The following is a 26,289-nucleotide window of genomic DNA, read 5'->3' on the forward strand; positions in this document are numbered from 1 at the left end:
CGCTCGGAGCACGCAGCCATAAAACAGATGGAGCCTCAGTTCAGCATGTCAAGTTATGTCTAAGTGGTTGCAGGAACTGGGGAAGGGAATTGGCCATGGCAAAAGGAACAGCGAGGAAATCAACCATGGTGGTCTGGATCATTTAAAGCTATTACAGCAAGGAGAACAGCATCTGTACAACCAGTGAGTTGCATACCGTGTCAGTTTGAGTGAAGTGAAGGATTCAGATCCATATGCGTAAAAAATGGCCTTGACACTGCACTAGTAAGGGACTAGGGGGATTTCACACTCTGTTTAATGTTCACTGTGAGTAGACATGTGATGGACACCGATAAAATCTAAAGTAGTCTGTCTCTCCGTGTGATCTTGTCTGGAGTCAAATCTGTAATTCATGCTGGAGGAAAAAAACAACTGCTTTCTGGCAGAATATTAAGCAGGTGTAAAATGTGAAATAGTTTAATGATCTAAAGTCTGGTGTTCCTATTCTAACAATGATGATACAGGTTTTTAAAGGTCCTACAAAATAGGTGAGTTAAAAATAAAATGTTTTATGACACAGGCTGCTGCACTACACAGCTCATCATACCTCGCTCCTCTCTCCCCTCTCCTGCCTCTCACATGGTATATAAAATATTCATATCAAATTTTCACACATGTGTGCACATACACACACACTGCACAAAAAAACATGGTGTGCTTCACACGCAATAAAAAAGGCAACCGTGAAATTACAAAAATAGATAGTAATTATGGACATAAGTGGTCTGTGCAAGACAATACTCACCCTGAAATGAATTAATATCTTATCTTAATTTTGGACTATTCTGAATTAATAATAATCCTGTAGAATGTAGCAGTGTTGCTTAAGTGCAGTCCATACTCTCGTGGGTGCAAAACATAAAGATGTCTGACTTAACCATATGGAATTGAGTAGGGGATACACTGTTTGTCAAGAGATGGCTTAGAGACACCCTGGAAACATGAGATATACATGCAGAACACACTGGACCCAATCTCAGCTGCACTGATTTAAGCTCTGGCGCCTTCACTTCTGACAATTCCTGCAGATCCCACGATTACAGCTGGCGGTGCTGCAGACTCATGAATCAATCATACCAAGATAAAACAGATAAATGCATCCTACGTTAGCTGAGAGCGAGAGAGAGCGAGAGAGACAGAGAGGTGGAGAGAGCAAGAGGGAGATGAGAATCAGGATGTGGTGTTGAAGGATAAGATGGCTTCCTTGGATAATGAAAACAAAAGTGTACCATTACACAGGTTCCAAGCAAATCTGTACATTTAAGGGTATAGTTGGGGAGGGGACACTAAAAAACCACCCGACTGAATCAGGGAAGCAGATGGATTTACCATCCCCTCCGTAACTTCATTTGGAAGCTAATTGAATCAGCATACTAGCTGCAGGGAAATTGAATAAAATAGAGCAAAGAAAGAGCCATATTGGACAGGGTTAAAATGAGGCTCTGACGATAATGCCTTAATGAAATTTACATCAGGCATGTTTTCAAATTAGTGTGGATTCTTTCTAAGATTCTTCTTGAATTCTTGGATAATGTTTCAAGATGATTGAATTAGCAGTAGCTGTGGGCAAAATTTTTGAAGCAACATACCAAATTTATGTCTGTTCAAATTAGAATAAATTTTGCAAGTTGATGGCGCCTCTAACTGGGTCGTGAGCATTTAGATATCTGGTATCAGACTGGCCCCATCTGATATGCTCCTCTATAGAAGACTGGTAATGACCCACAACAGTCTCAATTAATATGATCCTCCATCTTCTAAAAACTTAAGTCTTATTATTGTGCACACTGTACACGGCTACATGTATTGGCACATCTGCAGAAGCAAGTGCTGGCTCAGAAGACAGACAGACATTGTTACATCTGTTATCCTGGTTCCCAAGCTTTGTATAAGTGGGCAGTGCCACAGCTCAGATGTTGCCGCTATAGGCCTAGACTTCCGGGGGTACTCCCATGATGCATTAAGCCCTCTCTCCCTCTCTCCCCCTCTCCCTCTCATGCAATTATATCTACAGCATGTCATTAACTTTGTATTTTCTCTTTCCCATAGTTTTGTGCTCTGTCTCTCTCTCTCTCTGCCCTGATTCTGCAGATATCTCTGACCCCAGAGCTGCACAATCCAGATCTGACACTTCATCTGTTTTCATTATTATTATTATTATTTATTATCATCATCATAATTATTATTATTGGTTCTACTATCATTGCTGCAGTTATTATTGACAACACCATTACACCTATGGGTATTACTATTATTATTTTCACTATAACAATCAGAATACATATATACAACCGTAGCTGTTCCTGTCTCTCTCTTTCTCCTCCTCTCTCCCTCTTTCTCCTCTCTTCCCCAGTTCTCTCCTCTCAACCCTACCGGCTGTCCACCCCGAGTCTGGTTCTGTCAGAGGTTTATGCCTGTTTTTCCTCTCCACTGTTGCCAAGTGCTTGTTCATTGTGGGAACTGTTGGGTTCGTCTGTATAATATTGTAAGGTCTTGACCTTACTCTGTAAAGTGCCTTGAGATAATGTATGTTGTGATTTGGCGCTACACAAATAAAATTGAATTGAGTAGAGTTGAACAAAGACAACATAGCTGCATATCTGATAACAGAAGGAAGCAGGAATTCAACTTGGTGTTAAAACTCTTAATTGTTTTGTTTCTATTTACACTGGCAAATTGATCGCTCGGTGGGAAATCCAACTAAATCCTATCAGCGTTGTGTTGGATACCAAACAGTGTTGCTAACTCCTGTGAAGGTTGAAGGCAAATGAAGTTTACATGCACAGACGTGTAGTTGCAGCATGACAGATTAGAAGGTATGCTCAAGCCAGTGTTTCATACATTTCATATTTTTTCCAGCATCACAGCTGTGGCTAAATGGTTGTGTGCTTCTCACTGATTGCAACAGAAACCACCTGGAGACGTTGTCCCTCTAACATTCTGTTTCTTTAATTAGTTCAGCAAGAATACTTGGCTGCAGGTGCTGTTCCTATTGATTCAGCTTTGTGTGTAGAGTAGTAGAACAAATAATGATAAAACGCTGAGCAGCCGCTAGAATAAAGCATGTATTTAGTCTGACTACTATGACTTTGAACAGTGAGATCTGCAGGGACAATTGCTTTTATCTATTTTCTACCCGATCAACATGGTAGGACAGTAATATAAATACTGGATTTAGGATGATATACTCTGTACGCTGTCGAAACAATTCATGGTTTTAAGGACTGTGTTTTCCATTGTGGGGAGGATCAAGCTTGAAGGACGCAGAAGACAACTCACCCTTGAAAATTCCTTATAAAGTCTTACTGTCCATTTTCCAATGCAAGTACTTTCAACAAAGTACTAGTGTCTTGTTCTTGAAATAAAGACATGATCATTGCTATTCCAGATGATCAAAATCCCTCTTAAATCCTTTCATGCAACAATGCCTTTACACTCTCTGAGGCAGCTTTTCTGTTTTTAGAAAGAACACGCTTCATCTTTGCTGCATAAACACTCAAGAAGAGATGATAGTTTCAATGGGACAAATTAAAGCCATTCTTCTCTGTAGATGGATGAAACAAACACCCTGCTAATTCTATTGATTAAAAGAAATAGAGTTCGCCGTCAGCAGCGCTGTATTTGAGGTAGGATTTGATTAGGAAGCTGTGCTCGGAAAAATTGGTGTAATGATAATACCCGCTTTGATTACAACAAATACACGTTCACAGGCACTGAATGAGAATCAATCTTGCATTACCTCTACTCATTGTTCCTGCTAGCCTTTGCTCCACATGGGACAATGCTCTATGTGAAGTGTCAACATGCACTGAATCTGTAGTATCCCGTGGTAGTAACAGCTGGGGTGTTTAGTATATTAATTTGTTCTATTTGAATTACACTTTTAAATAATTACACTTGTTGTGATTATGAATTCCTGCAAATAATTAAATAAAACATACTTTTACCTGCTTACAGGTTGATGAATACTTTTTTAACACAATTACACCAAAGTGCAGAAAGCTAAATGATAAAAAGCACTTGAAACACACGACTGATACTGAAACAGATTCACCATTTAAGCTGTGAATAATTGTTTCTATGACAACACCATTTTATTTCAAATTGACCTGTTTTTTTTAACCTCAAATCTCACACTATAAATTTTGCTTACAATTATCCCAATAATTCTTCATGTTTGATACATCTATATATTCAAATAAATTACCACATGTATGTATTTAATAAAGACGGACTAAATGGTTGCAAGATTTTTGGCTACAAAAAATGTAGCTTTTATTTGAACTTATTATTGCTTCAAATCTTGGGAACTTTAAGCACAGTAAAAGCTACAACTAAAACTGAAATCCATTAACACTGCTCTTTGCCAAATTGATTTCATTTAAGATTTGCTCTCTACAAAATAAATTTCACTGACTTCAGCTGTCCTGAGTTCTGCTTCTGCCTCTCCATCCGCCCTTGCCTTTCCTCAACAGAGGGAATCCCTGATGTCCACACATTTCAGTGGCTCACCTCTCACTGTTACTCATTAGTTCATCAGTTGTCATTTGCATTTACAATGTTCCTGTGATTCTATTCGTTAATTTGACGGCTTCCCAAACTAAACAGTTACTTGCTTTCTAGTGTTTGTTTACAATGTTGTTTAAAACATATACATGTGTCAGATGCATGTATAAGGTCAGCCAGCAGACACAAATCTGCTTCTGTCAGTTAAGCAAAATCGATTGGTGATAATTTGCTGTGAGTAAGTTGAGACAGAAAAGGTTCTGTCAGTCACAAAAAAGAGATGAGGTGGGAAGTAGAAGGTGACCTAATGCAGCTTGGCAGTATAAGGTTGATCATCCCAGATCAAGTATTGGGTATCATCTGTCTGTCGTGCTGCGTTACTATGCCCAGCCTGAACATGACAAATCTATACTATACTATACTATACTATACTATACTATACTATACTATACTTACATTCAGCCTGCTAGTGTGGCATACAGAGCCATCAGTGAGTTGATATACCTACATTATTATTTTTATTATTTACATGTTTAACATAATTTCCATTTAGTACAGCTCATGTTCAGAGTGTGGTTAAAATTGTCTGTGTTTTATGATAAGGAAAGGTTGGTTTATTGTTTGAAAAATGTAGCATCATCTAGCAGTATGTATCTAACTCCGACCAGCAGGACGAGCGCGTTCGCTACACTGTGTTCGGGGACAAGGGAAGTCTCGCGTGAACACGTTCAGAGAACGAGAACACATACTTGAGTGTGAAATAACTCTGTGTGTGTGTGGCGAACGGTGATGGTAAAAGACATATGTTTGCTCTTTACAGGTAAGAAGGGAGAGTTAGAATTGTGTAAGTGAGGGGTGAATATGTGTCGTAGTTTATGGTCCCGGTTGCGTTAAATGTAGTATTGTTTATGAACGTTACTTGGTCAGCGAAAGTAACGTACCGAAAACGGCTGTTGGGACTGGTTGCTTAGTTACCTCAAGCGAGTCGGAGGACCGAGAGTAAAACTAGGAGCCGGTCTAAAGAGCCCGGACTGCTCGTGTTTAGTTCATAAATAAATACATAAATAACTTAAAATAGATACATGGTTGATTTGATTAATTTGACAATGTTTGGGTATACATGATTGGTGACTGTTATTTTGAAAAACAATATATATGAATGTACAGTGATGAAAATGGTCTGGAATAGTCATACAAACAGACGTGATTTATATTGTTTGGCACGTTAGTGGTTGAATCACGGTCCCCAAACTTTTTTTCAGTGGGGGACCCTCAAACTTTCCTTTCTGAGATGGGAGGGCGAGGTTAGTTATAACGAGGAAATAGATATGGGCAGGGTGACAACCAGATGGCGATTACAGATGAAATTTGTTTGTAGCTGCCCTTCGTTTGGTCTTTGGGCACCACTGTTGATTTTGCAAAAAAATGAGGTAAAAAAGCGGACATGCCTAGCTCTGCTTGCTGGGCGCAATGCCTGTGACCGGGGGGGGGTTGGGGGGGGGCGCCGGCGGGCCACGCGGCGCTAAGCTCTGCTTGCTGGGCGCAATGCCTGTGCCGGGGGGGGGCGCTGGCGGGCCAACCGGGCAGGCTAGCTCTGCTTGCTGGGGCGCAATGCCTGTGCCGGGGGGGGGGGGGTGGGGGGGCGCCGGCGGGCCATCCGGGCGGCTAGCTCTGCTGCTTGCTGGGCGCATGCTGTTGCGCGGGGGGGGCGCTGGCGGGCCACCGGGCGGCTAGCTCTGCTTGCTGGGCGCAATGCTTGCTGCCGGGGGGGGGGTTGTGGGTGGGCGCCGGCGGGCACCGGGCGGCTAGCTCTGTATTGCTGGGCGCAATGCCTGTTGTGCCGGGGGGGGGGGGCTGGCGGGCCACCGGGCGGCTAGTCTGCTTGCTGGGCGCAAGGCCTGTGCCGGGGGGGGGGGGTTGGGGTGGGCGCCGGGCGGGCCACCGGGTGCGGCTAGCTCTGCTTGCTGGGCGCAATGCCTGTGCCGGGGGGGGGGCGCTGTGCCGGGCCACCGGGCGCCTAGCTCTGTTTGTGGGCGGCAATGCTGTGCGGGGGGGGGTTGGGGTGGGCGCCGGCGGGGCCACGGGGGTTGGCCGGAGCTAGCTCTTGCTTCGGCTGGGGGCGCATGCCTGGTGCCCGGGGGGGTGGGGCGCGCGGCGGGCCACGGGCGGCTAGCTCTGCCTGTGCTGGGCGGAAGTAGCTGTGCTTAGGGGGGAGGGGGGGCCTGGGAGGTACTTGGCGGTACAGCTCTGCTTGGCGGGGAAGCATGGCCGGGGTGGGGGGGGTTGGGGTGGGCGCCGGCGGGCCCACCTGGGCGGCTTAGGCTCTGCTTGCTGGGACGCAATGCTGTGCCGGGGGGGGGCGCTGGGCGGGCCACCGGGCGGCTAGCTCTGCTTGCTGGGCGCAATGCCTGTGCCGGGGGGGGGGCGCCGGCGGGCCACCGGGCGGCTAGCTCTGCTGGCTGGGCGCAATGCCTGTGCCGGGGGGGGGCGCCGACGGGCCGCCATGGGCTCATATGCTGAGGTGCCACACCATTAAGACTAGTGTGAATGTCACAATGGAAAAGTTTGTCCAAAGTCCACAAATTGGGTGTCAACGGACTCGGCTCGTCACGCTGAGTAACATATGTCAGCCCCAGCCTTCTGAGTCGCTTCCTTCCGAAGGGCCGCCATGGGTCATCTCTCATATGCTGAGGTGCCACAGTATGTTCATCATTTTTCTGTGTTCGAATGTCAAACACGTTCAGAGAACGAGAACACATACTTGAGTGTGAAATTACTGTGTGTGTGTGTGGCGAACGGTGATGGTAAAAGACATATGTTTGCTCTTTACAGGACAAAATAAAACACTTTTCAAATTAAATGTGTAGTGGAGGGCAGCTTCACTCTGCACCACGCTACACTGGCAGTCTCCTCTGGTATCCAGTGGCATGGATTAACAATCTTTTGGGACTGTCACACCGCTCTCTCTAGGATTCTTAGTTGGTTAAAGCCGGTGTCACTGAGCTAAATGTATCAAATATGAGATAGTATCCTCACTTTTCTCTATGACCTTGTGGGATCCCACGAACCCTTTCTAGGAGGCACTTTTCTCCATGACAGACCAGGGGCTATTCCCCCCTAGACCATAATATTTTACCAGGCCCAAAATGATAACCATGGTGACATACATCGAGAAGGCTTTAGCTGCAGAGTTCATCCATCCCTTGTCTTGGCTAGCCTGCTGGGTTCTTCTTTATAGATAAATTCAGGTCTCTCAAGACAGTACTGGTTATAGAAGTTTTAACACTAACAAAACCACAGATCTCTGCTGGTTGACTCATGCATTTCTATCACCTCATGTTCATTTATCAAGGGAGTAAGTGGAATGTGACATTTAAACCACACAGTACCTTGTAATGCCATCTACTGCAGGATCTCTTATCCTCCTGCTGTATTCAAAACTCTGTTGTGCTTCATGATTCTAATGCTTTGTCTCTGTGTGTTTGGATGTCATTTTCTGCTGGTCCCCTCAACACCAAGCTCCACATGTGGTGGAGGATGAGTTTCTTTTGTCAAAGTCAGAAAAGTATGAATTCAGTGTCTGGACCACCTCCTTGCTTGGCTTCAGCCATATACAGGACAAATAGATTTTGCCAGTGTCAGGGAAAAAAATGGCTGCAACCCAGTTCTGTCATACAGTTTTCTGATGATTGCCAACTTCTACCAGCAAAAACTACACTTACATGGCGGCGCCATTTATTGTTCTTACACCCTTATTCTCTGGTTTCTTGAGGCCAAAGTACTGTGTATGTGGGGCTCAAGCAAAGTTTCATGACTCCATCATGGTAGTCATTTATTATGAGGGAAGCACCATTTCCTCAACAGTCAGGGACTCCATCACTTTGCATGCCGCTCTAAACTGTCACCAGTGGAAAGAAACTATGATATTGGCAATCAAGAAATGCATGCAGGTAAACTGGTGCTAGAGTAATAACACTGACAGGAGCCTGTCGAGTGCTCCTGACAGTGTTATTACAGCAGTGACTGTGATAGGTCACATTACTTATATCTCTCCACTTTTCTTTGTCTCCTCTGTCTTGGTTTATAGTCTCCCACCGTGCTTTCTCCTTGGTCCTGCGTGTTCCTGCAGAGAGACACTTTGTTCCCCCATGTGCATGCAGTGCCTCACCTGCTAAGCTGCCACAATTTACCTCATCAGCATCTGCCTATGCAAGCCTCCACTCTGGCAGTAGTCATTTGCTTAATTGTTATGTGTGCTCTGCTCTGCATTTGTTAGTCTACGTACATTTACTCAAGTTCCTGGGATTTTACTGCACTGCCTTCAATAAAAAAAAAAATACAGCTAAATTCTACTCCTGCCTGCAGCTGCTCGTTTTCTTTTGGGTTCAAAAATCTGCTTCAAACCAAACAGTTACAACAGTGTCACTGTTTTGTGATAATGCCGGGTAAGTCTGTGTAATATAGTAGAATATTTGTACACCTATGTAGAACATGAAATGTGTGACTGAATTTGTGTCTTAGATCCAGATCCTGATGACACAGGTAAAGTTGCATGTGAAATACCATGTGCAGATCTTTGGTCTACTTATCCGTGATGACTTACTGTGACTTACTGTACATCACCTGCTCAGGCAATAACATGTCAGCAAAAATGGATGTCATGTTGCAGCTATATTACCACATTAGCCAGATCGTGCACTGATATGTGTAAATGACTTTAAGCTAAATTTAAATATTAGCACCAACATACCATTTGCACAAGGGCTACTGTAATTTGTTCTACTCTTTATTTTTAGCTCACTCTGCATCATCAGAGGCAGAGGTGATTGTGCCATAGCCACAAACCACACATATTTATCACTTAAAGGAGATAATTGTGTGTGAAAACCTTGGAGACAAGGGATAACAAATGAACCACCAGAACAGAATTACCTTCATAGCTTGTAACCTTTGCAGGCTACAAATAAGTTTAACAAGTTGAAAATAAAGTGATGAATGATAAATGTCTACACAGCACCATTCAGTGGTACACTACATGTTGGGATGGTATTAAAAAAAAAAAAAAACTATACTGCATCATTATTTTCTGTATAATTGTACATAACATGCCTTATAAGGATCGGACTCCATGGAATTACGTAGGCTGTTTATTGGACTAAATTACATTGCACACATGTTCATGTTACAGTGTTTATGCCAACACAGTTGGTTGTGTTGGCATAAACCTGGCAAGGGTTCTTGTTCTTACAAGACTGCACTGGCAACTCCTACTTGAAACTAGGGAAATACTGGAAACAGTGTAAGGCAACAGCCAAAAGTGAAGTTATATAGCAGTGCAGTTTTACAACCGTGCCTAAATGGTACCTATAAAGCAATGATCATATCCGTAAAACTGCTTGTTTAGATGCTGTTTAACAGAAAAAGGACAATTTCCCGATAGGAGAGAAAACAAATGTGAAGAAACATGCACAGTTTTCCTCAGGTAAATACAATGCAAGTCATGTGGGACCCTGGATATGTGATATTTTTTGTCTTATTTTCAGTAACAATACATAGTTATTCAGCCAATGTCCTGCTCATAGCTAACTATCAAACTGATACCTTTTCATGGCGAGGGATTATAAGTCTGACAGTGTTGAATGAATCACTGAAGATAGAACACCACGGACTGTGCAACTCAAATATTATATACATGTTCAGATTATTAGAGAAATGCTCTCTTTATTTCAACTACACATGAGAAACTGAAGTGAGAGATGTGCATTTGGAGAAGGTTAAACATTGTAAAATACAAAATGAATTCAAGTCCACCAAGGAGGTTATGTTTTCCCCCATGTCCGTCTGTTTAAGAAACAGGATTATGCAAAAAGTAATGAACCAATTTGGAGGGATGGGGCCTGGGCCAGGGAAGAGCCCGTACAATTTTCGTACGATGCAGTTAAAGGGGAAGATCCAGGAAACTTTTATCACTTTCCTTGAGATGGAGCTTTTTTTTTTTCAACACATTCGTCAATTTCTCCGGAAATAATGTATCGACGTAAAAAAAATCTGTCATATTTATGGTGTTGAGATCTATGACTTTGTACAATTTGGTGCGGATAATAATCTGGATCTGACAGACGTGTAAGATTGTGTGGTGTTGGCGGAGGTATGCACTCCACTGAGTGCCACTCTACTCTCACTGTGCACAGAGGCATTCATTGCTTTCACAATACTTCTCTTCAGTCTCTTAATTGTGAACAGTGTCTCGATATCCACGGTGTAGCTACATTACAGTTTAACATGCTGTTGGAAATTTTTGTTGAAGTTTAACTCAGAACTTCAGGTGGTCTCAGATCAATGTCAGAATGTCATTCCAAATTGGAACCACATTAGAATTATGCAATATATAAATGTGAAGAAGTTTGATGTAATTTAAAGTTTTATTTTAAATAACATAATAAATGTAACAACCAAGCCCATCAGTGGTAGTTATCTGTACCTCAAAGCTCAGCAGAAAGATTGGATGAGTGAGTCTAGGTGTCTGACTAAGGTATTTGTTCTCTGCAGTTCAGCAGAGGACACAAAACTTATTTCAGGTTTTCCTGTTCCTCACTTTCTGTCAGTGGAGATACCACCTGGAAGCTATGTCCCCTTCCAACAGAATTAAGAGATGTGAGATGAGGCGACATACTCACTAAATTACAAGCTTGTTTATGTCTTTGTCTGATGGATGTTTACCATAATCCACCAAAAAAAAAATGTTGCATTAGCAGGGACACTGTGAAACAGAAAAGTAGCTAATGTCTCTCTGGCAATTTCTCTTTGCTATGTGGACATGTTAATGTGCACAATTAACTAATCAGCTTATGCCAGCTGGAACTCTTGGCAGCTCAGTCTGACAGCCACAGCTCCTCTCTTGAAAACATCTTGAAAGATTCTGGTTCAGTCTCCCTCTGTGTAATTTTATCTCCTGCCAGGCTAGAATAACCAGCTTTGACACCCCAGAAACAAGTCCAGTTCTTGGTGTTTTTGTTTCGATTACAGTTTGCAGTGATTTGTGGGCAGAAATTTTTAATTCTGAAGTATTTAGTGTGCTGATCTCAACATATTACTCTGAGTGATTACATTCAAAAGATTCATTAAATATTTGAGCTGTTTGTTGCTATAATGGACAAGATCGCTCAGTTGAGCAATGTGCTAATTTATGAGTTAAGAAACACTGTATTGCCAGTGAACAGTGCCTGCCTGACAAAACACCACCTGAAATACATATGGCAAACAACTAATAAGACAAAAAATACAAACACAATATATAGAGAAGGAAAGCTGTACTTCGTCGTACCAAAAGTGCTTGGTGCAGGCTAAAAGACAAAATATGTGCATCAGATGATGACTCCACTGTTTGCAATTCAAGTACAATCTTGTCCAGTCCTATATATCAAGAAACCCCATTTGATATTTGGTGTCTGTAAAGAGTTCCCCCGCTGCTTCCACTCCACAGCAGAGCAGTTGTCTTGATTAATACGAATACTTAATTTGTCATTAAGGCTGATTAATTCCATTAATCTTTAAGGTTTAAAGTCATTCAGTAATGTCACTGAGAATCAATTATTTGCCATGGCAACCAGCATAAAGAAGACGAGGATGGTGGAAGTTCAACAAATGCATATAAAGCGATCAGTAAATTTGAAAAATTGGTCAGTTCCAACAGCTGTATCAATATAAATATGAAACCTGACTCTACAGTATATTACTCTTAATGCCTACTTTTCAGAAGCCAGATATTGTATATACCTGTGTGCACAGAAATTGGCCTTGGCAGTGGAAGCCATTGATTTTCTCACTGCTTCTGTATAGCATCACCCCTTTCCTGCCGGCACAGCATGTAATATGAGACCACAAGTTTTCCCTTACCCACAGCAATCAATTTTGCTTAGCCGAGCTCCCTGGCCTGGATGGGGCCCGGCTAAGTACCTGTCTCCTCCGACACACAGCCCCTGCTGCATACCCTCACCCTCAGCAAAAAGCTTTCAGCGTAATAAAAAACATATCTGACTCAAGACCCGACCAATCTAATAATGGCCAGACAAGTCAGTGTGACTACAGAGTGCTAACTGTGTCACTGCTAGGGAGGCGGTGTGTATGGAGCGCAAGTGCAGGAGAAAGACCAAGAAATCAAAGAAATCACTCTGATCTTCAATTCAATGTGAAGATGATCCACATCACAATTTCTTCAATGCTATCAGTTCTACAGGTTGAAGTATGCCATGGTTTCTCACCCTAAAAGCAAAAAGCATTTATGGCATTTTATGTTAAAAGAAAAGGGGAAAAAAATCCAATATATGAGGCCATATATGAGGGCATGCTGGGCATGATTGAGTCTGATTGATATGTATCTTAAACTCCCTCAGCTTCGATCAGTCTCACATATTGTTCAGCAGAAAGACTGGGTTGTAAATGTTCACTTAGAGACATGTCTTGTCCCTTACAGGATACATTTTCAGCCATCAGTTACAGTAATGAAAACAAATGGATTGGCCGGTTTCATAGAGATAGCAAGCCTGGGCTGCAGCCAAAGATAACAGGGCTAAACTCCTCCAACAGAGGCAGCGTGGGTGTTGGATTCAAAAAGACTGGCACGGAAAAAAATAAGAGATGACTACCTATTACTGACTGTTTCGAAGAATGATACTAAGAGCTAGCTAATAGAGGAAGGATTTTAAGATATAATTCCATTCACAACTGACACTGACCCATCAATGAAGTATTTCACTATGAAATATAATTGAATCCATTGGCATGCATTACCATGTACTCCGTCAATTATTATGCCAGGGAGGTAAGAGCTAATCCTTTAGCAGAGTGAAAGTCAGCTATCTGTAATAAGAAGGCTGGCTGTTGTTTTTTTTTCCTTCAAATATATTGATCTAATCTCTACAGTATAACAGATAACAGGTTGAGCTCAGATAGCATCTTACCTGTAGCCACTGTGACTGATCACTGTGTCCAGCTGTCCAAGCATTGACCTTGCCCTGTTTGTCCAAACGGGCCTTCCCAGGCTCCCAGGTGAACATGTCCATGTTGAGCGTCCTGAAGATGCTGGAGGCCATGACCTGGTAGTCCTGGATATGGCCTGACTTCATTCCCAGTGGTTCAGAACAGCCTGGTAACAATAGACACAAACAGATTTGCTCTAACCATACTGACTGTACACCCCCCCCCCCCCCCCCCCCCCCAAAAAAAAAAAAAAGTCAAAAAACTGTATATTTTCTGTGTTGTTACCACATTAAAAAAAAATGCAGTCTAAAACAACCTTGCAGGAGGCGTACTGCAGTGGATTTTCAAATCATCTTATGCTGACTTTGTGTACACAGTTGAAAGGATTTAGTTCAACTCACTCACCTGTTAGCTCACAGCCGAGCAGCTCCATGCGTAAGGTACAGTGCCTCCTGCAGACTTGGGGGTAGATGCGCACGTACTGGGCTTCAATGGGAGGGGTGAAGGAGTTGGCTGATGGAGCGTTGTTATCGACATTTCCTCTGAAAATCTGTTGCAGGGGATGAAATAACAGCAGATGGGGGCGGGGAGGATGGTGAAGCAGATCAGTTTTACCGTAATGTGGCAGTCGATCTGGCGCTGTCTCTAGTGTCTACTCCACACTCAACAAATTGCTGTCATTCAAGGTCAATGAGCTAGAATTACAGGGGAAAACAGACAATTTCTCGCACCATTTGAGCCCGTAATTCATAAGAACAGTGGTGTGTTTTAAATTAGTGCTCCAATTATATCGCCATACCTTCTGGAGTGTTTTATCCAAATGACCTGAGATAGTCTGACAGAAACTCTTTGACTTGAGTGACTGATGGGCTGTAAGTCTGACGTGCGGAGAGGAAGGGACAGAGAAAGAGAAAGCTACGGATAGACAGAGCGGTGTGTTCATGCGATATAGGAAATAGCAGTCACGGGGTGGCAACAGGTCAAAGTAAAAAAACAACAATTTATATTAGGTCAAGTATCAGGGCTTGTAACTGCTTCAAACACACCCACAGGCCCTATTACACAGGCATTTGTCCCACTCTGCTCATACAGTTACAACGTCCACCTCCAAAACTACTGTATACAAATTTACACTCAATCATGCACATTCTTGCTTTATGTAATTACAAATTTTGACTGAAAGCAAAAGACAAGACAGACAAGGAATAAAATCAAGATCATAGAATATTCAAGTCCAGCAGTATTGTTCTGCGTAATAAATTTGAGAACAAGTTTGGAAGTCAGGGTCATTCAGAGCTCAGCCAAATGGAGGACAGCCGTGGTTTGCTGTCAGGAATGATAGAACGCTGTGTGGCCTATTTGGTGGCTGTTCATCCCCAAATAGTATAAAAATTCAATCTAGAAGTCATAAAAGTGGAGGGGGTAAGGGGCAGCAAGATGGGCCCGGTGTGTGCTAGCTAATTAAAAAGCCATCTCATCACGTCCTCCACCCTGCCCTTGACTGAGTGCATAGTCTCTAGTCACCGTGTGTGCATGTGTACGAGTGTGTGTCTGTGTGTTACAGAGCGGGAAGCTAAAGGGAAAGAGCGGGAGAGATGACAATGGGTGTGCATGTCTGTGTTTGTGTGCCCACGTGTGTGTCTCACCATATCCTCATCTTTGCCCTTGACTTTGTATGTTCTCCAGGTCTTTCCGTCATCACTGTAGGCTACTTTGTAAGACTTGACGTACTCCGGGCTGCCGATACGCTTTGCACCCTGGGTAATTAGGCCCGTGACCCGCATTCTCCTCTGCAAGTTTATCTGTGGACAAAAAAAAAGAAAAAAAAGAAAGGTAAAATCAAGAAATTAGAACTTTATTTTCAGACACTATAAATGTGTGCATCTGTGTGCATGAGCAGTAAGTGTATGCAAGTCATGGGAATCAATTCACCCCCTTGTATCTTTTCTGTCAGGGCCATCCATCTTATTCAGAAAGTCTGTGATCAAATGGAACATTTAATCAATTCTCATGCTCCAGATCCATTCTGTCAACCCTGTGCAGACTGTCAATATGGTGCCAATGTAAAGTGGCTCAGAGAGCCAAGAGGAAAAGAGAGAGCTTAGAAAGAGGAAAGTGATGAATGCTTCGATAGATCCTGCTTAGTGCACACATCACAGGATCATTATTATCTGAGCACAATAGATGTGTTACACACCAGTGTGAGCTTTGCTTTGACATGCATTTCACTAACAGGTCACTTTGCTAAAGCGCAATTTAGCAAAACTGCACCTTTTCCAGACATTTCCATCTCATGAATTAGCGACAGCATGTTTAATAGGGTTGAAATTTTGCCATCATTGGATGGATCTCGGTTTAATTTATGTATCTGTGTTTAAATGCCAGTGTAGTCTCTTCATGATGCTAAATTTAGAGTTAACAGGTGGACAACTGAATTACTGGGTCTTTAAAAAAGTGCAAAAAAAAAAGACAGCTATAATATTGCATCCTTGCTTTTATTGCTTTAAACTAAGTGGTCACCATACTGTCTGGTCAAAACTAATTGCTCTTAAAAGATGCTTCAATAAAGGGCCGGATGTCATTAAATTCCAGAAGACATGATGATCTCAATGACTAGTTTCACATCTCCAAATGTTTATCTTTGTTGTAATAAAAAAAAAAAAGTCACAGATTAAATAAAAATAAATTTCCAAGAATTCTTCCTCGATTGACTGGAGTCCCGGCCTATCACACTCATGGTGGTTGGTGCTTCCTCAGTGCCATCCATCCTTTTTCATCTTGGAGAAAATTTTAAGAGACTGCCTCCAATTAAAGGATTGCAGCAAGCCTTGAGAGACCTGTGAGTTATGTTACAGATGTCACATCCATGTTTTTCTACAGTCAGTGTATTCAACCTGTCATCGCTGCTTCAAAAGTGGTTGCCCTGTAATTCTGGTGAACTTGTTTAAAAAAATGAGACAAGTCTCCAGAGATATTTTGTTATTTTTCTTAACAGCTAATGGCAGTTGACGGCAGCTCACCTCACTGTGACAACATGAAGAGGCCTGCGGTAAATAAGGAGTACTGCTGTGTTGGGTTACTCACACACTGCACTCACAGTTACACACACAAGGCTTTTTTTATAGTTAATTTTAATGATAAAAAAGTAAGGCAGGATAACACAAGGAAATTTCAGATTTATAATACTGTAGTGCACCTTTGATAGTCTGTGACAAATAAAATGAAGCAAATAAATGGTGATGACAATTCTTCATTAATCAATTTGGAAGTACATTCACAGCAAGCTGCTTCATTTTTAGGTAAAAAAGAGTTTGGTTCATCTAGCTCACCCTCTGACGAAATATAATAACATAGCCATCTATTCTTCTATAACTGCAGAACCAAAGGGCAGCGCTAATACAGTTTTAAGCAAAGTATTAAGCAAAGGACCATTAACCTGGAAAGACCAAATCAAAAAAACATTAAAATTAAAAAAAATACAGACTTAATAGAGTCTGGCTCAAGGTTGCATTTTTTCTTCATTTTATTTTTAGGATGATGCATTGTACACGGCAAAATCCATAACTTGATGTGATATTGCAAACAAACAAGTCTATATTTCATTTTATGGTTGTGAAGCTGAAGTCTGTTTCGACTTAAGAACATGAACCATTTTAAAGCTGATCCATGAGAAATGGAAGTCTAACTTCACTCACAATGTGACCACATTCAGGACGGTATTCCGGGGGTTTGAGCACATTTTCCGGTGTGGAAATGGTAACATTACTATGAAATAAGGCAATTTACAAGTAAAATATTTGAGAGCAAAAGCTCAAACCGATAGGCAGAGCCCACTAAGTTATACTCTCCTTTTCTGTTAATGAAAAAACTCTAAGCTGTGTCTCCTGAGGACATTAGAGATTAGAGTATTCGCTCTTACGGATCTAGCACTAAAAACGAACTGTTTTCTACAACCTTGTCTGAACTGTCATAAACTACTGGAGTAATGTACAATAGTTCTATTGCTGCATGGATTTCTTTGCTAATGTCCATTTGTAGTGACAAGACTCAATTACACATATTTTTCTACATACTTAAGCCATCGTTAGAAGTTAATTATACATAAGCACCCCTCTTAGAGCCTCAGAGCTGCAATGACCCACCCTTTCTCATTCACAGCATTTCTTCGCTCTTCTCAGTTTTCTCCATAGAGATAGATACTTCTCGCACTAATTAGAGGCCCTGTCACTAAAAGGCCACTGCCTGGGTAATTGGGGTGATCCTTCACATTTTTAATGACCACTCAGAAACACACCTCTGTCACTTCAGCGCTAATAGTGATGCATTTATTTGTCTGAGTGAAGCATCTTTGGAAACATCCTCCATGCGCAGAACCTTTGGCTACAGAGTTATATGTGTCGGTTTGAAGGAAAATACCTCTGTGTGAGAGACAATTAACCTAAATCGCTTGAAATGCTTACAGGGGTGTATAAAGATTACACCGACACACAAATAACACCACAACAAATTTAGTACATAGTAGTGATTGTTTGAACAAAAAAAAAGTTCTGAATTTGTTTCTTGGTATACCACTTTCCTAATATTATTTCATAAAATATGGCATAAATCTTGGACGTTGACATAATTGTGGTGTCGTCCCAGCTAAATCTGGTATTATGCTGATATGTCTTGTACGTAGTTGCCCTATACTGTCATAGTCATTACTGGGTGGTAATGACAGTGACAGTGATTTTGCACAATCCATCTTCATACAAAGACATAAAAAAACATGATTCAGACATTTTTCCAAAATCAGAATTATATTGTCTATAAGTGTATTTTGATGCATCATGGTGCAGAAAAACTGCAACAATTATTATGCAACTAATGTTACAAAACTAAGAAAATAAATAATAATTGTGTGTCCTTAGCAGACATTGCACTCTCTAAGTTTGGTTTAAAACTTTGCTACAAAGAACACTGCAAAGCAAAGTTTAGAGTTAACTCTTACCCTTTCAACCTTTCCCTTTTTTCCACACACACAGAGTATCTTATGTCAGAAGTGCTCTGGGCAAAATCCATGAGTGTCTGAAAAAATGAACTTACATCAAACTGTATCTGTTCTCGAACTTCATTTGCAACACAAAGAAAATACCACTCGTTTACATGGTGTGATTTAACCTGTTTAACCTGAAAAACATTTGCTACAGTGAGAAAATGTTCAGTATATAACCATCAGCAACATCCTGGAACTGACTATATACTGTAGCTGTAATTCAAACACAATGCCTTTAGGAAACACAATTTTATGGTTATGGTTGTACCTTTAGCAGCAAAAATGACTGTAACAAGGCAGCTCTTGATTTGCAATGAACAAAGCTACAGGCTGCATTAAGAGGGCCAGAGGATTCTGGTTTTGAAATTCTTTGTATTTCTGTTTTTATCTAGATTTAGAGCTCAGTGACATAAGAAATCCATGTCAGAAGCAAAATTTGACTTATGCAACATAAGAGAACTGAAACGAGTCATCAATTAATGACAACTATTTTCATCATTTCAGTCAGTGTTCAAGCAAAAATGGTTCCAGATTTCAGGATTTGCAGTTTTTCTCCATCATATGTGATAGCTAAGTAACTATTTTAAGATTTTTTGATTGTTAGTCTGAGAAATCAAGCTATTTGAATAGGTCAGTTTCAGCTCTGAGGAATTGTAAATGCTTTTCTGACATTTTGTAGACAGAACAATCATTGCTTTATTGAGAAAATGATCAACATTATAAACATTAATGAAAATAATGACTAGTTTCAGCCCTAATCATGACTAAAACTTAAATTCTTCATCTCCATTGCTTATAATTCAGTAGTGCTGCTCTTCACTAACTTACTGTATGTCATATTACAGTAAATCAGAACATAAAAGCCCTCTGATAAACAATGACGAACAACATGAAATAACTTTTTTTTAATACTTTCCATTAAATGCTTTCAACGGCTCATTAGGCCCTATTTAAATAGGAGAAAACATTTATTTACAGCAACAGCCTTTGTGTGAGCATGTAAGTGACTACACAGTGACTCGCTTCCAGTCATTTATATTGCAAAGACCACTATCTATTCCCAAATATAATCATAGCAACAAGCAAGAGCTCACACCTATGCTTATACAAATGTCAAGAGCATATAAAGGGAAAAAAAACCTGTGCGATTGCGCACTGAGATCCAAACTGCTGAGGGAACTACAGCAGAATTGTAACAATTAAACTGCCCTTGAAACTACCTAAGAGACCAGTGGCACTGTTGTGTAATAAAAAATTGCATGGGAGTACATAGTGTACACACACTCAAACTCAAAGAGTATGTCATTGTGCTCTCTCGATCTCTTACACATATGTGGGGACATAACGCCTATAAATTACATCAGGTTTCTTTTTTTTTTTTTTTTTGATGATTTATATGATGTTTATTGTGCAAGGTAATCAAACCACATGCTCTGTATATCGTACCTAACCATAGTCACATCACAAAACCTGAGCTATAAGCGAGTCCTTGTAAATGTGGCCACTCAACCAATATCCTTCCTAGAGTACAGGATAAAAATAATCCAGTGTCACAACCCTGGATATGCAAGCATGTTATCATTGTATTTGGTCCAAGGTTTAAATGATTTTAAATAGTATGAACAAAAACCCCAAATCTAAACACCACTGACATGTTGTGGCAGCACCCGAAATAGGCAGGCCCACTACTGCCTGCCATCTGAAGCAGTTCTGCCTGGGAATAGATGGCCACCGCAGCAATGTTAAAGACTCATTCAGAAAACACTTTTTGCATCATAGCGTATGTATCCAAAAGCTTAATTAAATTACTGTTGATTGCTGTCATGCTGAGTTTACAAAATAAACTGTGATGAAAAGGCATTCGTCAGGGTCACATCTCAACCATATAACAGACTGTAGAATATTTGATTGTGTAAAGTTACAGTAGAATGAAAAGAGTAAAGCTTTGAGTCTTATATATACACATGCCAGCAAATGTGAGCACACTGATGGAGATCTGCATCTGAACATTATGTCATTTACTGTTTAGCGTCCATTAAATTATGTATACAACCTTTTAGCCTTCACAAGCGATTTGGATTGTTTCATTCTTCCAACACGACCGGCTGCAGCTATATTTTGCTGATATTGGTCAGACCAGCAGCATATTTCCCTTGAGTGTTCAAATGCAATTTTATGTGTGAGCTAGTAGTGGCGAGGCTGTGGAAAACTGATATTCTCACAGCACACAGATGTGTGAACAGTGGCGAGCTCACGCGCACGCACAATTCACAAGCACACAAACTGACGTAAACACAAACAAACACATTTACAGTGTTTGTATGCTTTGTCTGCAGCCCTGTGATGTATTATTCAAAGTATGTTGCTCTATGTTTGATTCATTTGTTGAGGTTTAGGGGGAAAGAGCTGAAACTGGCTGACATCCAAAAGTTACATACTGCACCAGAGAAAACCTTACAAATAGCCAGAGAAATCTCATCCCTTATCCTGATAGGGTTGTCAACTGTCAGTGTAACCTGTTTCACATGACAGACATGCAAACACAGTCACGCCACATCACTCTCCACAACAGAAGCACACCACCGACTCCTTAGCATAATCCCAATGCACTGACATGACTGTACACCTCTGTACTCACGTCCCAATTATCCAGGCCCTCTGTAGAAACACACAATGCCTACAGCATCCCGCACAACATCCCACATGGCATCATTAAAGTCAAACAAACCGGCTGAATGTTTTATGTTCCGTTGTCTTCACCCTCTCCATGTGCCAGGCTCCTTTTCTCTCACTCATGTCGGCTCTTCCTTTGACGCTCTCTCTCTCTCTCTCTCTCTCTCTCTCTTTCTCTCTATCTTTTTCCTTTTTTTTTTTTTTACAAATCCATTTTTGCCTTGTGTTACTCTTATTCTCTTGCTGTTAGGTACAGCTTCACTTTCTCCATCACGCTGTCACAGTTTAGTATGTTTTTTTTTTTTTCTGTTATATTTTGTTTACGGTTCACTGTCTGTGGATCGTGTATCTGATAACAGCACGCCTCAAAGGCTGCTGTCAGAAACTCTGTCGTCACAGAAGTGACTCAAGAGTAAGAGAAATGTAACAAAGTTGGAAAAAAACATTATTTGCGTAATAGTTAATTACTCAACTAGCCAAATAAATAATATGTATTTTTATTATTTATTATCGTGTCTTACTATCTGGAATACTGAGGGACTGGACCAAGGACTGGCCTTGGAAGAGAACTGGAGTTGAAGGCAAATTCATACCACATGGCTATACATCATTTGACAGTTGTTTTATATGCCACAGCCGTTTCACCACAGGCTCTTGATGTATGACTATTCACTCAACATAAATCCAGAAAATCTGTTCTACACAGGTCTGCGTTCGTACACTAGAGCAAGGGGCTGCACGATTAATCGTTTTTGAATCGCGATCTCGATTCACACCCCTCTTCAATCTCATTTTTACATGACAACAATTCTGCCATATTTGCATTAGCAGAGAGAGCCACTGCATCAAACCAAAGGCTACCCTTTCCCCCTGAGCTCCCTGTGACAAATGACAGAACTGTGTTACACCACCTGACGATCCGTACACAGCAAAGACGGGGAGGATGTGAAAACAAATCTAATGCGTATGTCATGTTGACATAAAAAGCAAAATGAGTCAGATAGATTATGATATGCCGATTGCTGGTTGCACCACAGTATGTGTAGTGTGGGGAAGGAATAAATAAAAATGCCTCTGTTCCTGTTTGATTCATTGGACTACCCAAAAAGGATTATGATCGAGGTTAACAACATCCTTGGTCTGTTAAATCATACAGCGTAACATCTAATCTTTTGTTTACATTTGTCATTTACATTGTGAGAGGCCCTGTAAACAACAGCTAATAATTAATGATCACATTTTTTTACCATCTTCCTATAATGAAAACATATAATGTAATTATAATAATAAAGAGGGAATATGTTCCTCAAGAATCAAGGGAGAGCTGTGATCTCAATTCAGATTTAAAAATATCATGATTCACATTTCACTTATAATTATGCAGCCTTAACTGGAGCCAGATCATTGCAAGTGAGGGAAGCGCAGAAGCTTCTTCATTATCATTTAAATCATTGCCTAATGCAATGAGATCTAATAAACAGCTAGGGTTGAAATTCTGTAATACCACACATGGGAAATGATCATTTAGGATTAAAACAAGCCCATAAATAAGAGTTCTGGGGTCTTGGCAGGGCAGGATTGGCGGGGACAGAAGCTCGGGACTGAAGAAATAATTCAGGACCACGAGGCAATCTATCCCATCGATCTGTCCATGTAGCTCTTTGACAGTAAGCACCCACTTATGGCACAGCAAGAAGGTTACATTTAAGAAAGCCTAAGTAAGAGGGGAGTTGAATGTATTATAGTTTTGGTGCTGTAATCATCAATTTCACAATTCACATGATGTTAGAGGTCAAGGCTCCTCCGTGGTCATTGAAGCACAATTATACAAAAGGAAAAGAAGAACTGAAGTGTTGAGCTGAATTCAATCATTTTCTATGAATAACAGGGAGTTTACTGTCAATGTTACTGTTGAGTGTTGTGCAAATTTATAAATCTAATCTCTCTAGACAGCACAGTCAGAATTTACATGAGACATTAGAAAGAGAAAGTGTCAGTGCATTGAATAATTACAATAATGCTTACCATAGTTTTTTTCCATGTATGATGCAAAATACAGCATACTCGCTACTGTGGGCAAGTCACAACTAAATGTGAGAACGCACGATGACACAGTTGAGTAACTTTTAGCAATTCATCACCACAAAGTGAGACACACCGGCCACTAGCTGGAAACTGTTATGCCCTTTCACATTGTTCCTCACACTTGACTACACCTGCATCTGTTCTACCCCCATCTTACACTTTTATGGCTCTTTATTACCCTGTAAGTGAGCCATCAATTTTACAGTATGTGTAATTAATTGTAAAGTTAAAACTGTTGCTTTTTCACAATCAACAGTTAATGCAAACCATCAACTACCAAGTGGAGTTATACGACAGGGAGCTTTTAAACATAAGTCAAACAAAACTACTTAAAGTCACGAAAATCAAGAGAATAAAGTGTATCCATAATTAAGATTGTGCTTCTGTCTTAATTCATTTGTATCTGGCCCTGTCCCGGCTTTCGTGTTGCCTGTCCTCTGACTGTGCTTTACCTGGATCCATGGCCATCTGTCATTTTCGGCAGCAGTCCAGGCATTGACCAGGCCCTTCTTGTTGAGGCGTGCAAAGTACGGGTACCACTTCTGCAAGCCAAAGAGAGCACGGTGGGTGGAGGAGGCTGTTATCTGTTGGTTGGAGATTATACCACCCTCCATGCCCAGTGGTCCGGAGCATTCTGAGTGAAGAGAGGGAGAAAGAGAAAGATGACCCTTCAAAAATGTGTGCAACTCAGTCTATGGAATGCATACAGATTTTTTTTTTTTTTGGGGGGGGGATATAGATGATGTCATTTTGTCCTCCACACCTTGTTTCATTTTTCTCTTCAGTATCTCCACATCAGAGTCAATATCCTTGTTTATCTCTCACACACAAACACCCCAGTCTCCTGTACTTGTATTACAACCAGACACAGCCATTAAAACTGTAACTGTATCTGTTATATTGTTGTAACGACATGGTTCTTTAAGGTCAGCATAGTTTTATTGTTTGACCCTGACTTCTTTTTCTCTTACTATAATTGTTGCTTTGATTCATCACAAAAAAAAAAAAAAAAAAAAGGCAAAATGCTTTTGAGTCACAGCTGCCAACGAGAGGACTCCCCTCTGCCTTCATGCTGTCTGCACTAACAGGTCACTCCTCCATCAGTCACACAGCCCTCAGGCTTCCTCCCAAGGAGCCGCAGCCACTCCTGGACAGCATCATCCCCAAAGTCAACAAGCTTTGTAACACCTTAAAATATCCTGCAGGCTGCAGCATTAAAGTGGGGAGGCAGGACAGCGACTGTGAAAAGCACTGTCCTTTCTTCTTCAAGCAGCTTGTTTTCCCTCTTAATCCTAATTGGTATGTCCAGACACATCAAGAGCATTTTAATAGACATACCTGTGGTGAAAGGGATTCTGGCAATGTTTATCCAATGGAGAATTTATTGTTCTGCAAAACTAATTTACTTTCTTGGTGGTTTCCATTTAAAAAAAAAAAAAAAAAAAAAAAAAGCCAATCGGGAAATCAAGTAATAATAGAAAACACATGAGAAATGAAAGCACAATGTAAAAATAGATGGGAAGGGGGCATGCATCCATATGGTATGTTTGATAAATATAGCACATACCACAATATACAATTTTATTGCATAAAATTGAAAAATCCCAAAAAGTTGCCACTACTCCCCAAATGAGATTTTCCTAATTGCTCATTTACACATAAAAACATCTGGTTTTCTATCAAAACATATCACAGCTTGTGAGGTTTAGCCAGCATCGGGTCAGATTCAATTAGGATGTGAAATGCATGCAAATCGTATACTTTGCCTCTGCAATTATAAACCAACTCAGCCCGTGGAAAGGCATCATCAAAGAAAACTCAGTTGTGCCAAGAAAACAACCTAAACAGTTCAACTGTGGTTGCTCCAATTGTTGTCCAAAACAGCTATGGGATATTGCCATCAAAAATGAATCAGATGTCACTGTGGGTCGTCAGAATCCTTCAGCCTGAATAAATTGTGTTACGACTTCTGCAATGAAATTGTCTCTCCACTGGAAAATATTCAAAGTTGTAATATGCATCTTATTCACTTAAAAATAGCTAAGAAAGCGGTTTCCCATGCTGCGAGAAGTGACACAAAGCTGGTTTGAATTCTGCTCGGCAGTCAGGATGCAAAGACACCCTCGTCATTACACTTCTCCTAGCCCACAGTGTCTCTTAAAAATAAACAGCATCGCAGCTGTTTGTGTGCTGAATAAGTTATGACAGATGCTTAAGTTTTAATTAGTCTTTAAGTCAAGCATATAGTTGACATAAATACAAGGAAATACAGCTGAGCATTTTTTTTTTTTTTTCTTTTTCAAGTATCTCTCCTAATTGAACATGATTGCAATGAATGCTGTATCATACTGCTGCTACCACCTTCTTTTCACTGTGTAAGGGAAAGTGGCTTGACAGTATTTCAGTTATTTATGGTTTGACCCAAAAAGGATGATGAACATCCAGCAGGAAATATACTGAGGACACTTGCAAGTGAAGAACAGCTGACACTGGCTAAATAGTTGAAAAAGTCTGAGGACAAATACTCAATGTTTACTGGATTTTTTGATGCAGGGCAGTCTGTGTTACACAGAGAAACTACCTAAAACTGCAGTCTGGGGCATTTAATTCTATATCAGAATTTTAAAGTCATGAGTTTGAACATAAACCTCAAATGGGCGGCCAAATGGATTTAGTTTCCCACAGCTTTTCTTATTGTGTAACAGCCGTAAACAGGCAGGGATTCCGCCTTCTCTGTTGTTGGTGTTTATTTCTAATGACAACAGGGATAAAATTGATTAGAGCAATAAAACAGAGGACACACAAAATTTATAATACTTCTCTGTGTGAACAGTGGTGGATCTGATTAAAATTTAATCAGTCCATTTGATTTCTCCCATTAGCGCATGTCTGGTTACAGATGATGAAATAGCTGTGCGTAAGAGACTAAAAAACCACAGCTGAGAGAACTTGGAAGTGCCCCAAAAGAATGA

The 26,289-nt window shown here is 40.9% G+C and overlaps 1 protein-coding gene across 2 annotated transcripts in view; it reads right to left on the minus strand.

Moving 5' to 3' along the window:
* edil3 (EGF like repeats and discoidin domains 3) overlaps nt 1–26,289 on the minus strand; it is a 109,116-nt gene that overhangs the window by 17,365 nt on the left and 65,462 nt on the right. For both annotated transcript variants that reach the window (XM_022754858.1, XM_022754850.1), the window contains exons 5-8: nt 23,770–23,951; nt 15,171–15,326; nt 13,930–14,074; nt 13,506–13,690 (exon numbers count right to left, since the gene is read on the minus strand). In XM_022754858.1, coding sequence (XP_022610579.1) covers nt 13,506–13,690; nt 13,930–14,074; nt 15,171–15,326; nt 23,770–23,951 — 668 coding nt within the window. The remainder of the gene's footprint in view (nt 1–13,505; nt 13,691–13,929; nt 14,075–15,170; nt 15,327–23,769; nt 23,952–26,289) is intronic.

Source organism: Seriola dumerili, unplaced genomic scaffold (genome assembly GCF_002260705.1).
Source record: "Seriola dumerili isolate Sdu_G_001 unplaced genomic scaffold, Sdu_1.0 BDQW01000017.1, whole genome shotgun sequence".
Lineage (NCBI taxonomy): Eukaryota > Metazoa > Chordata > Actinopteri > Carangiformes > Carangidae > Seriola > Seriola dumerili.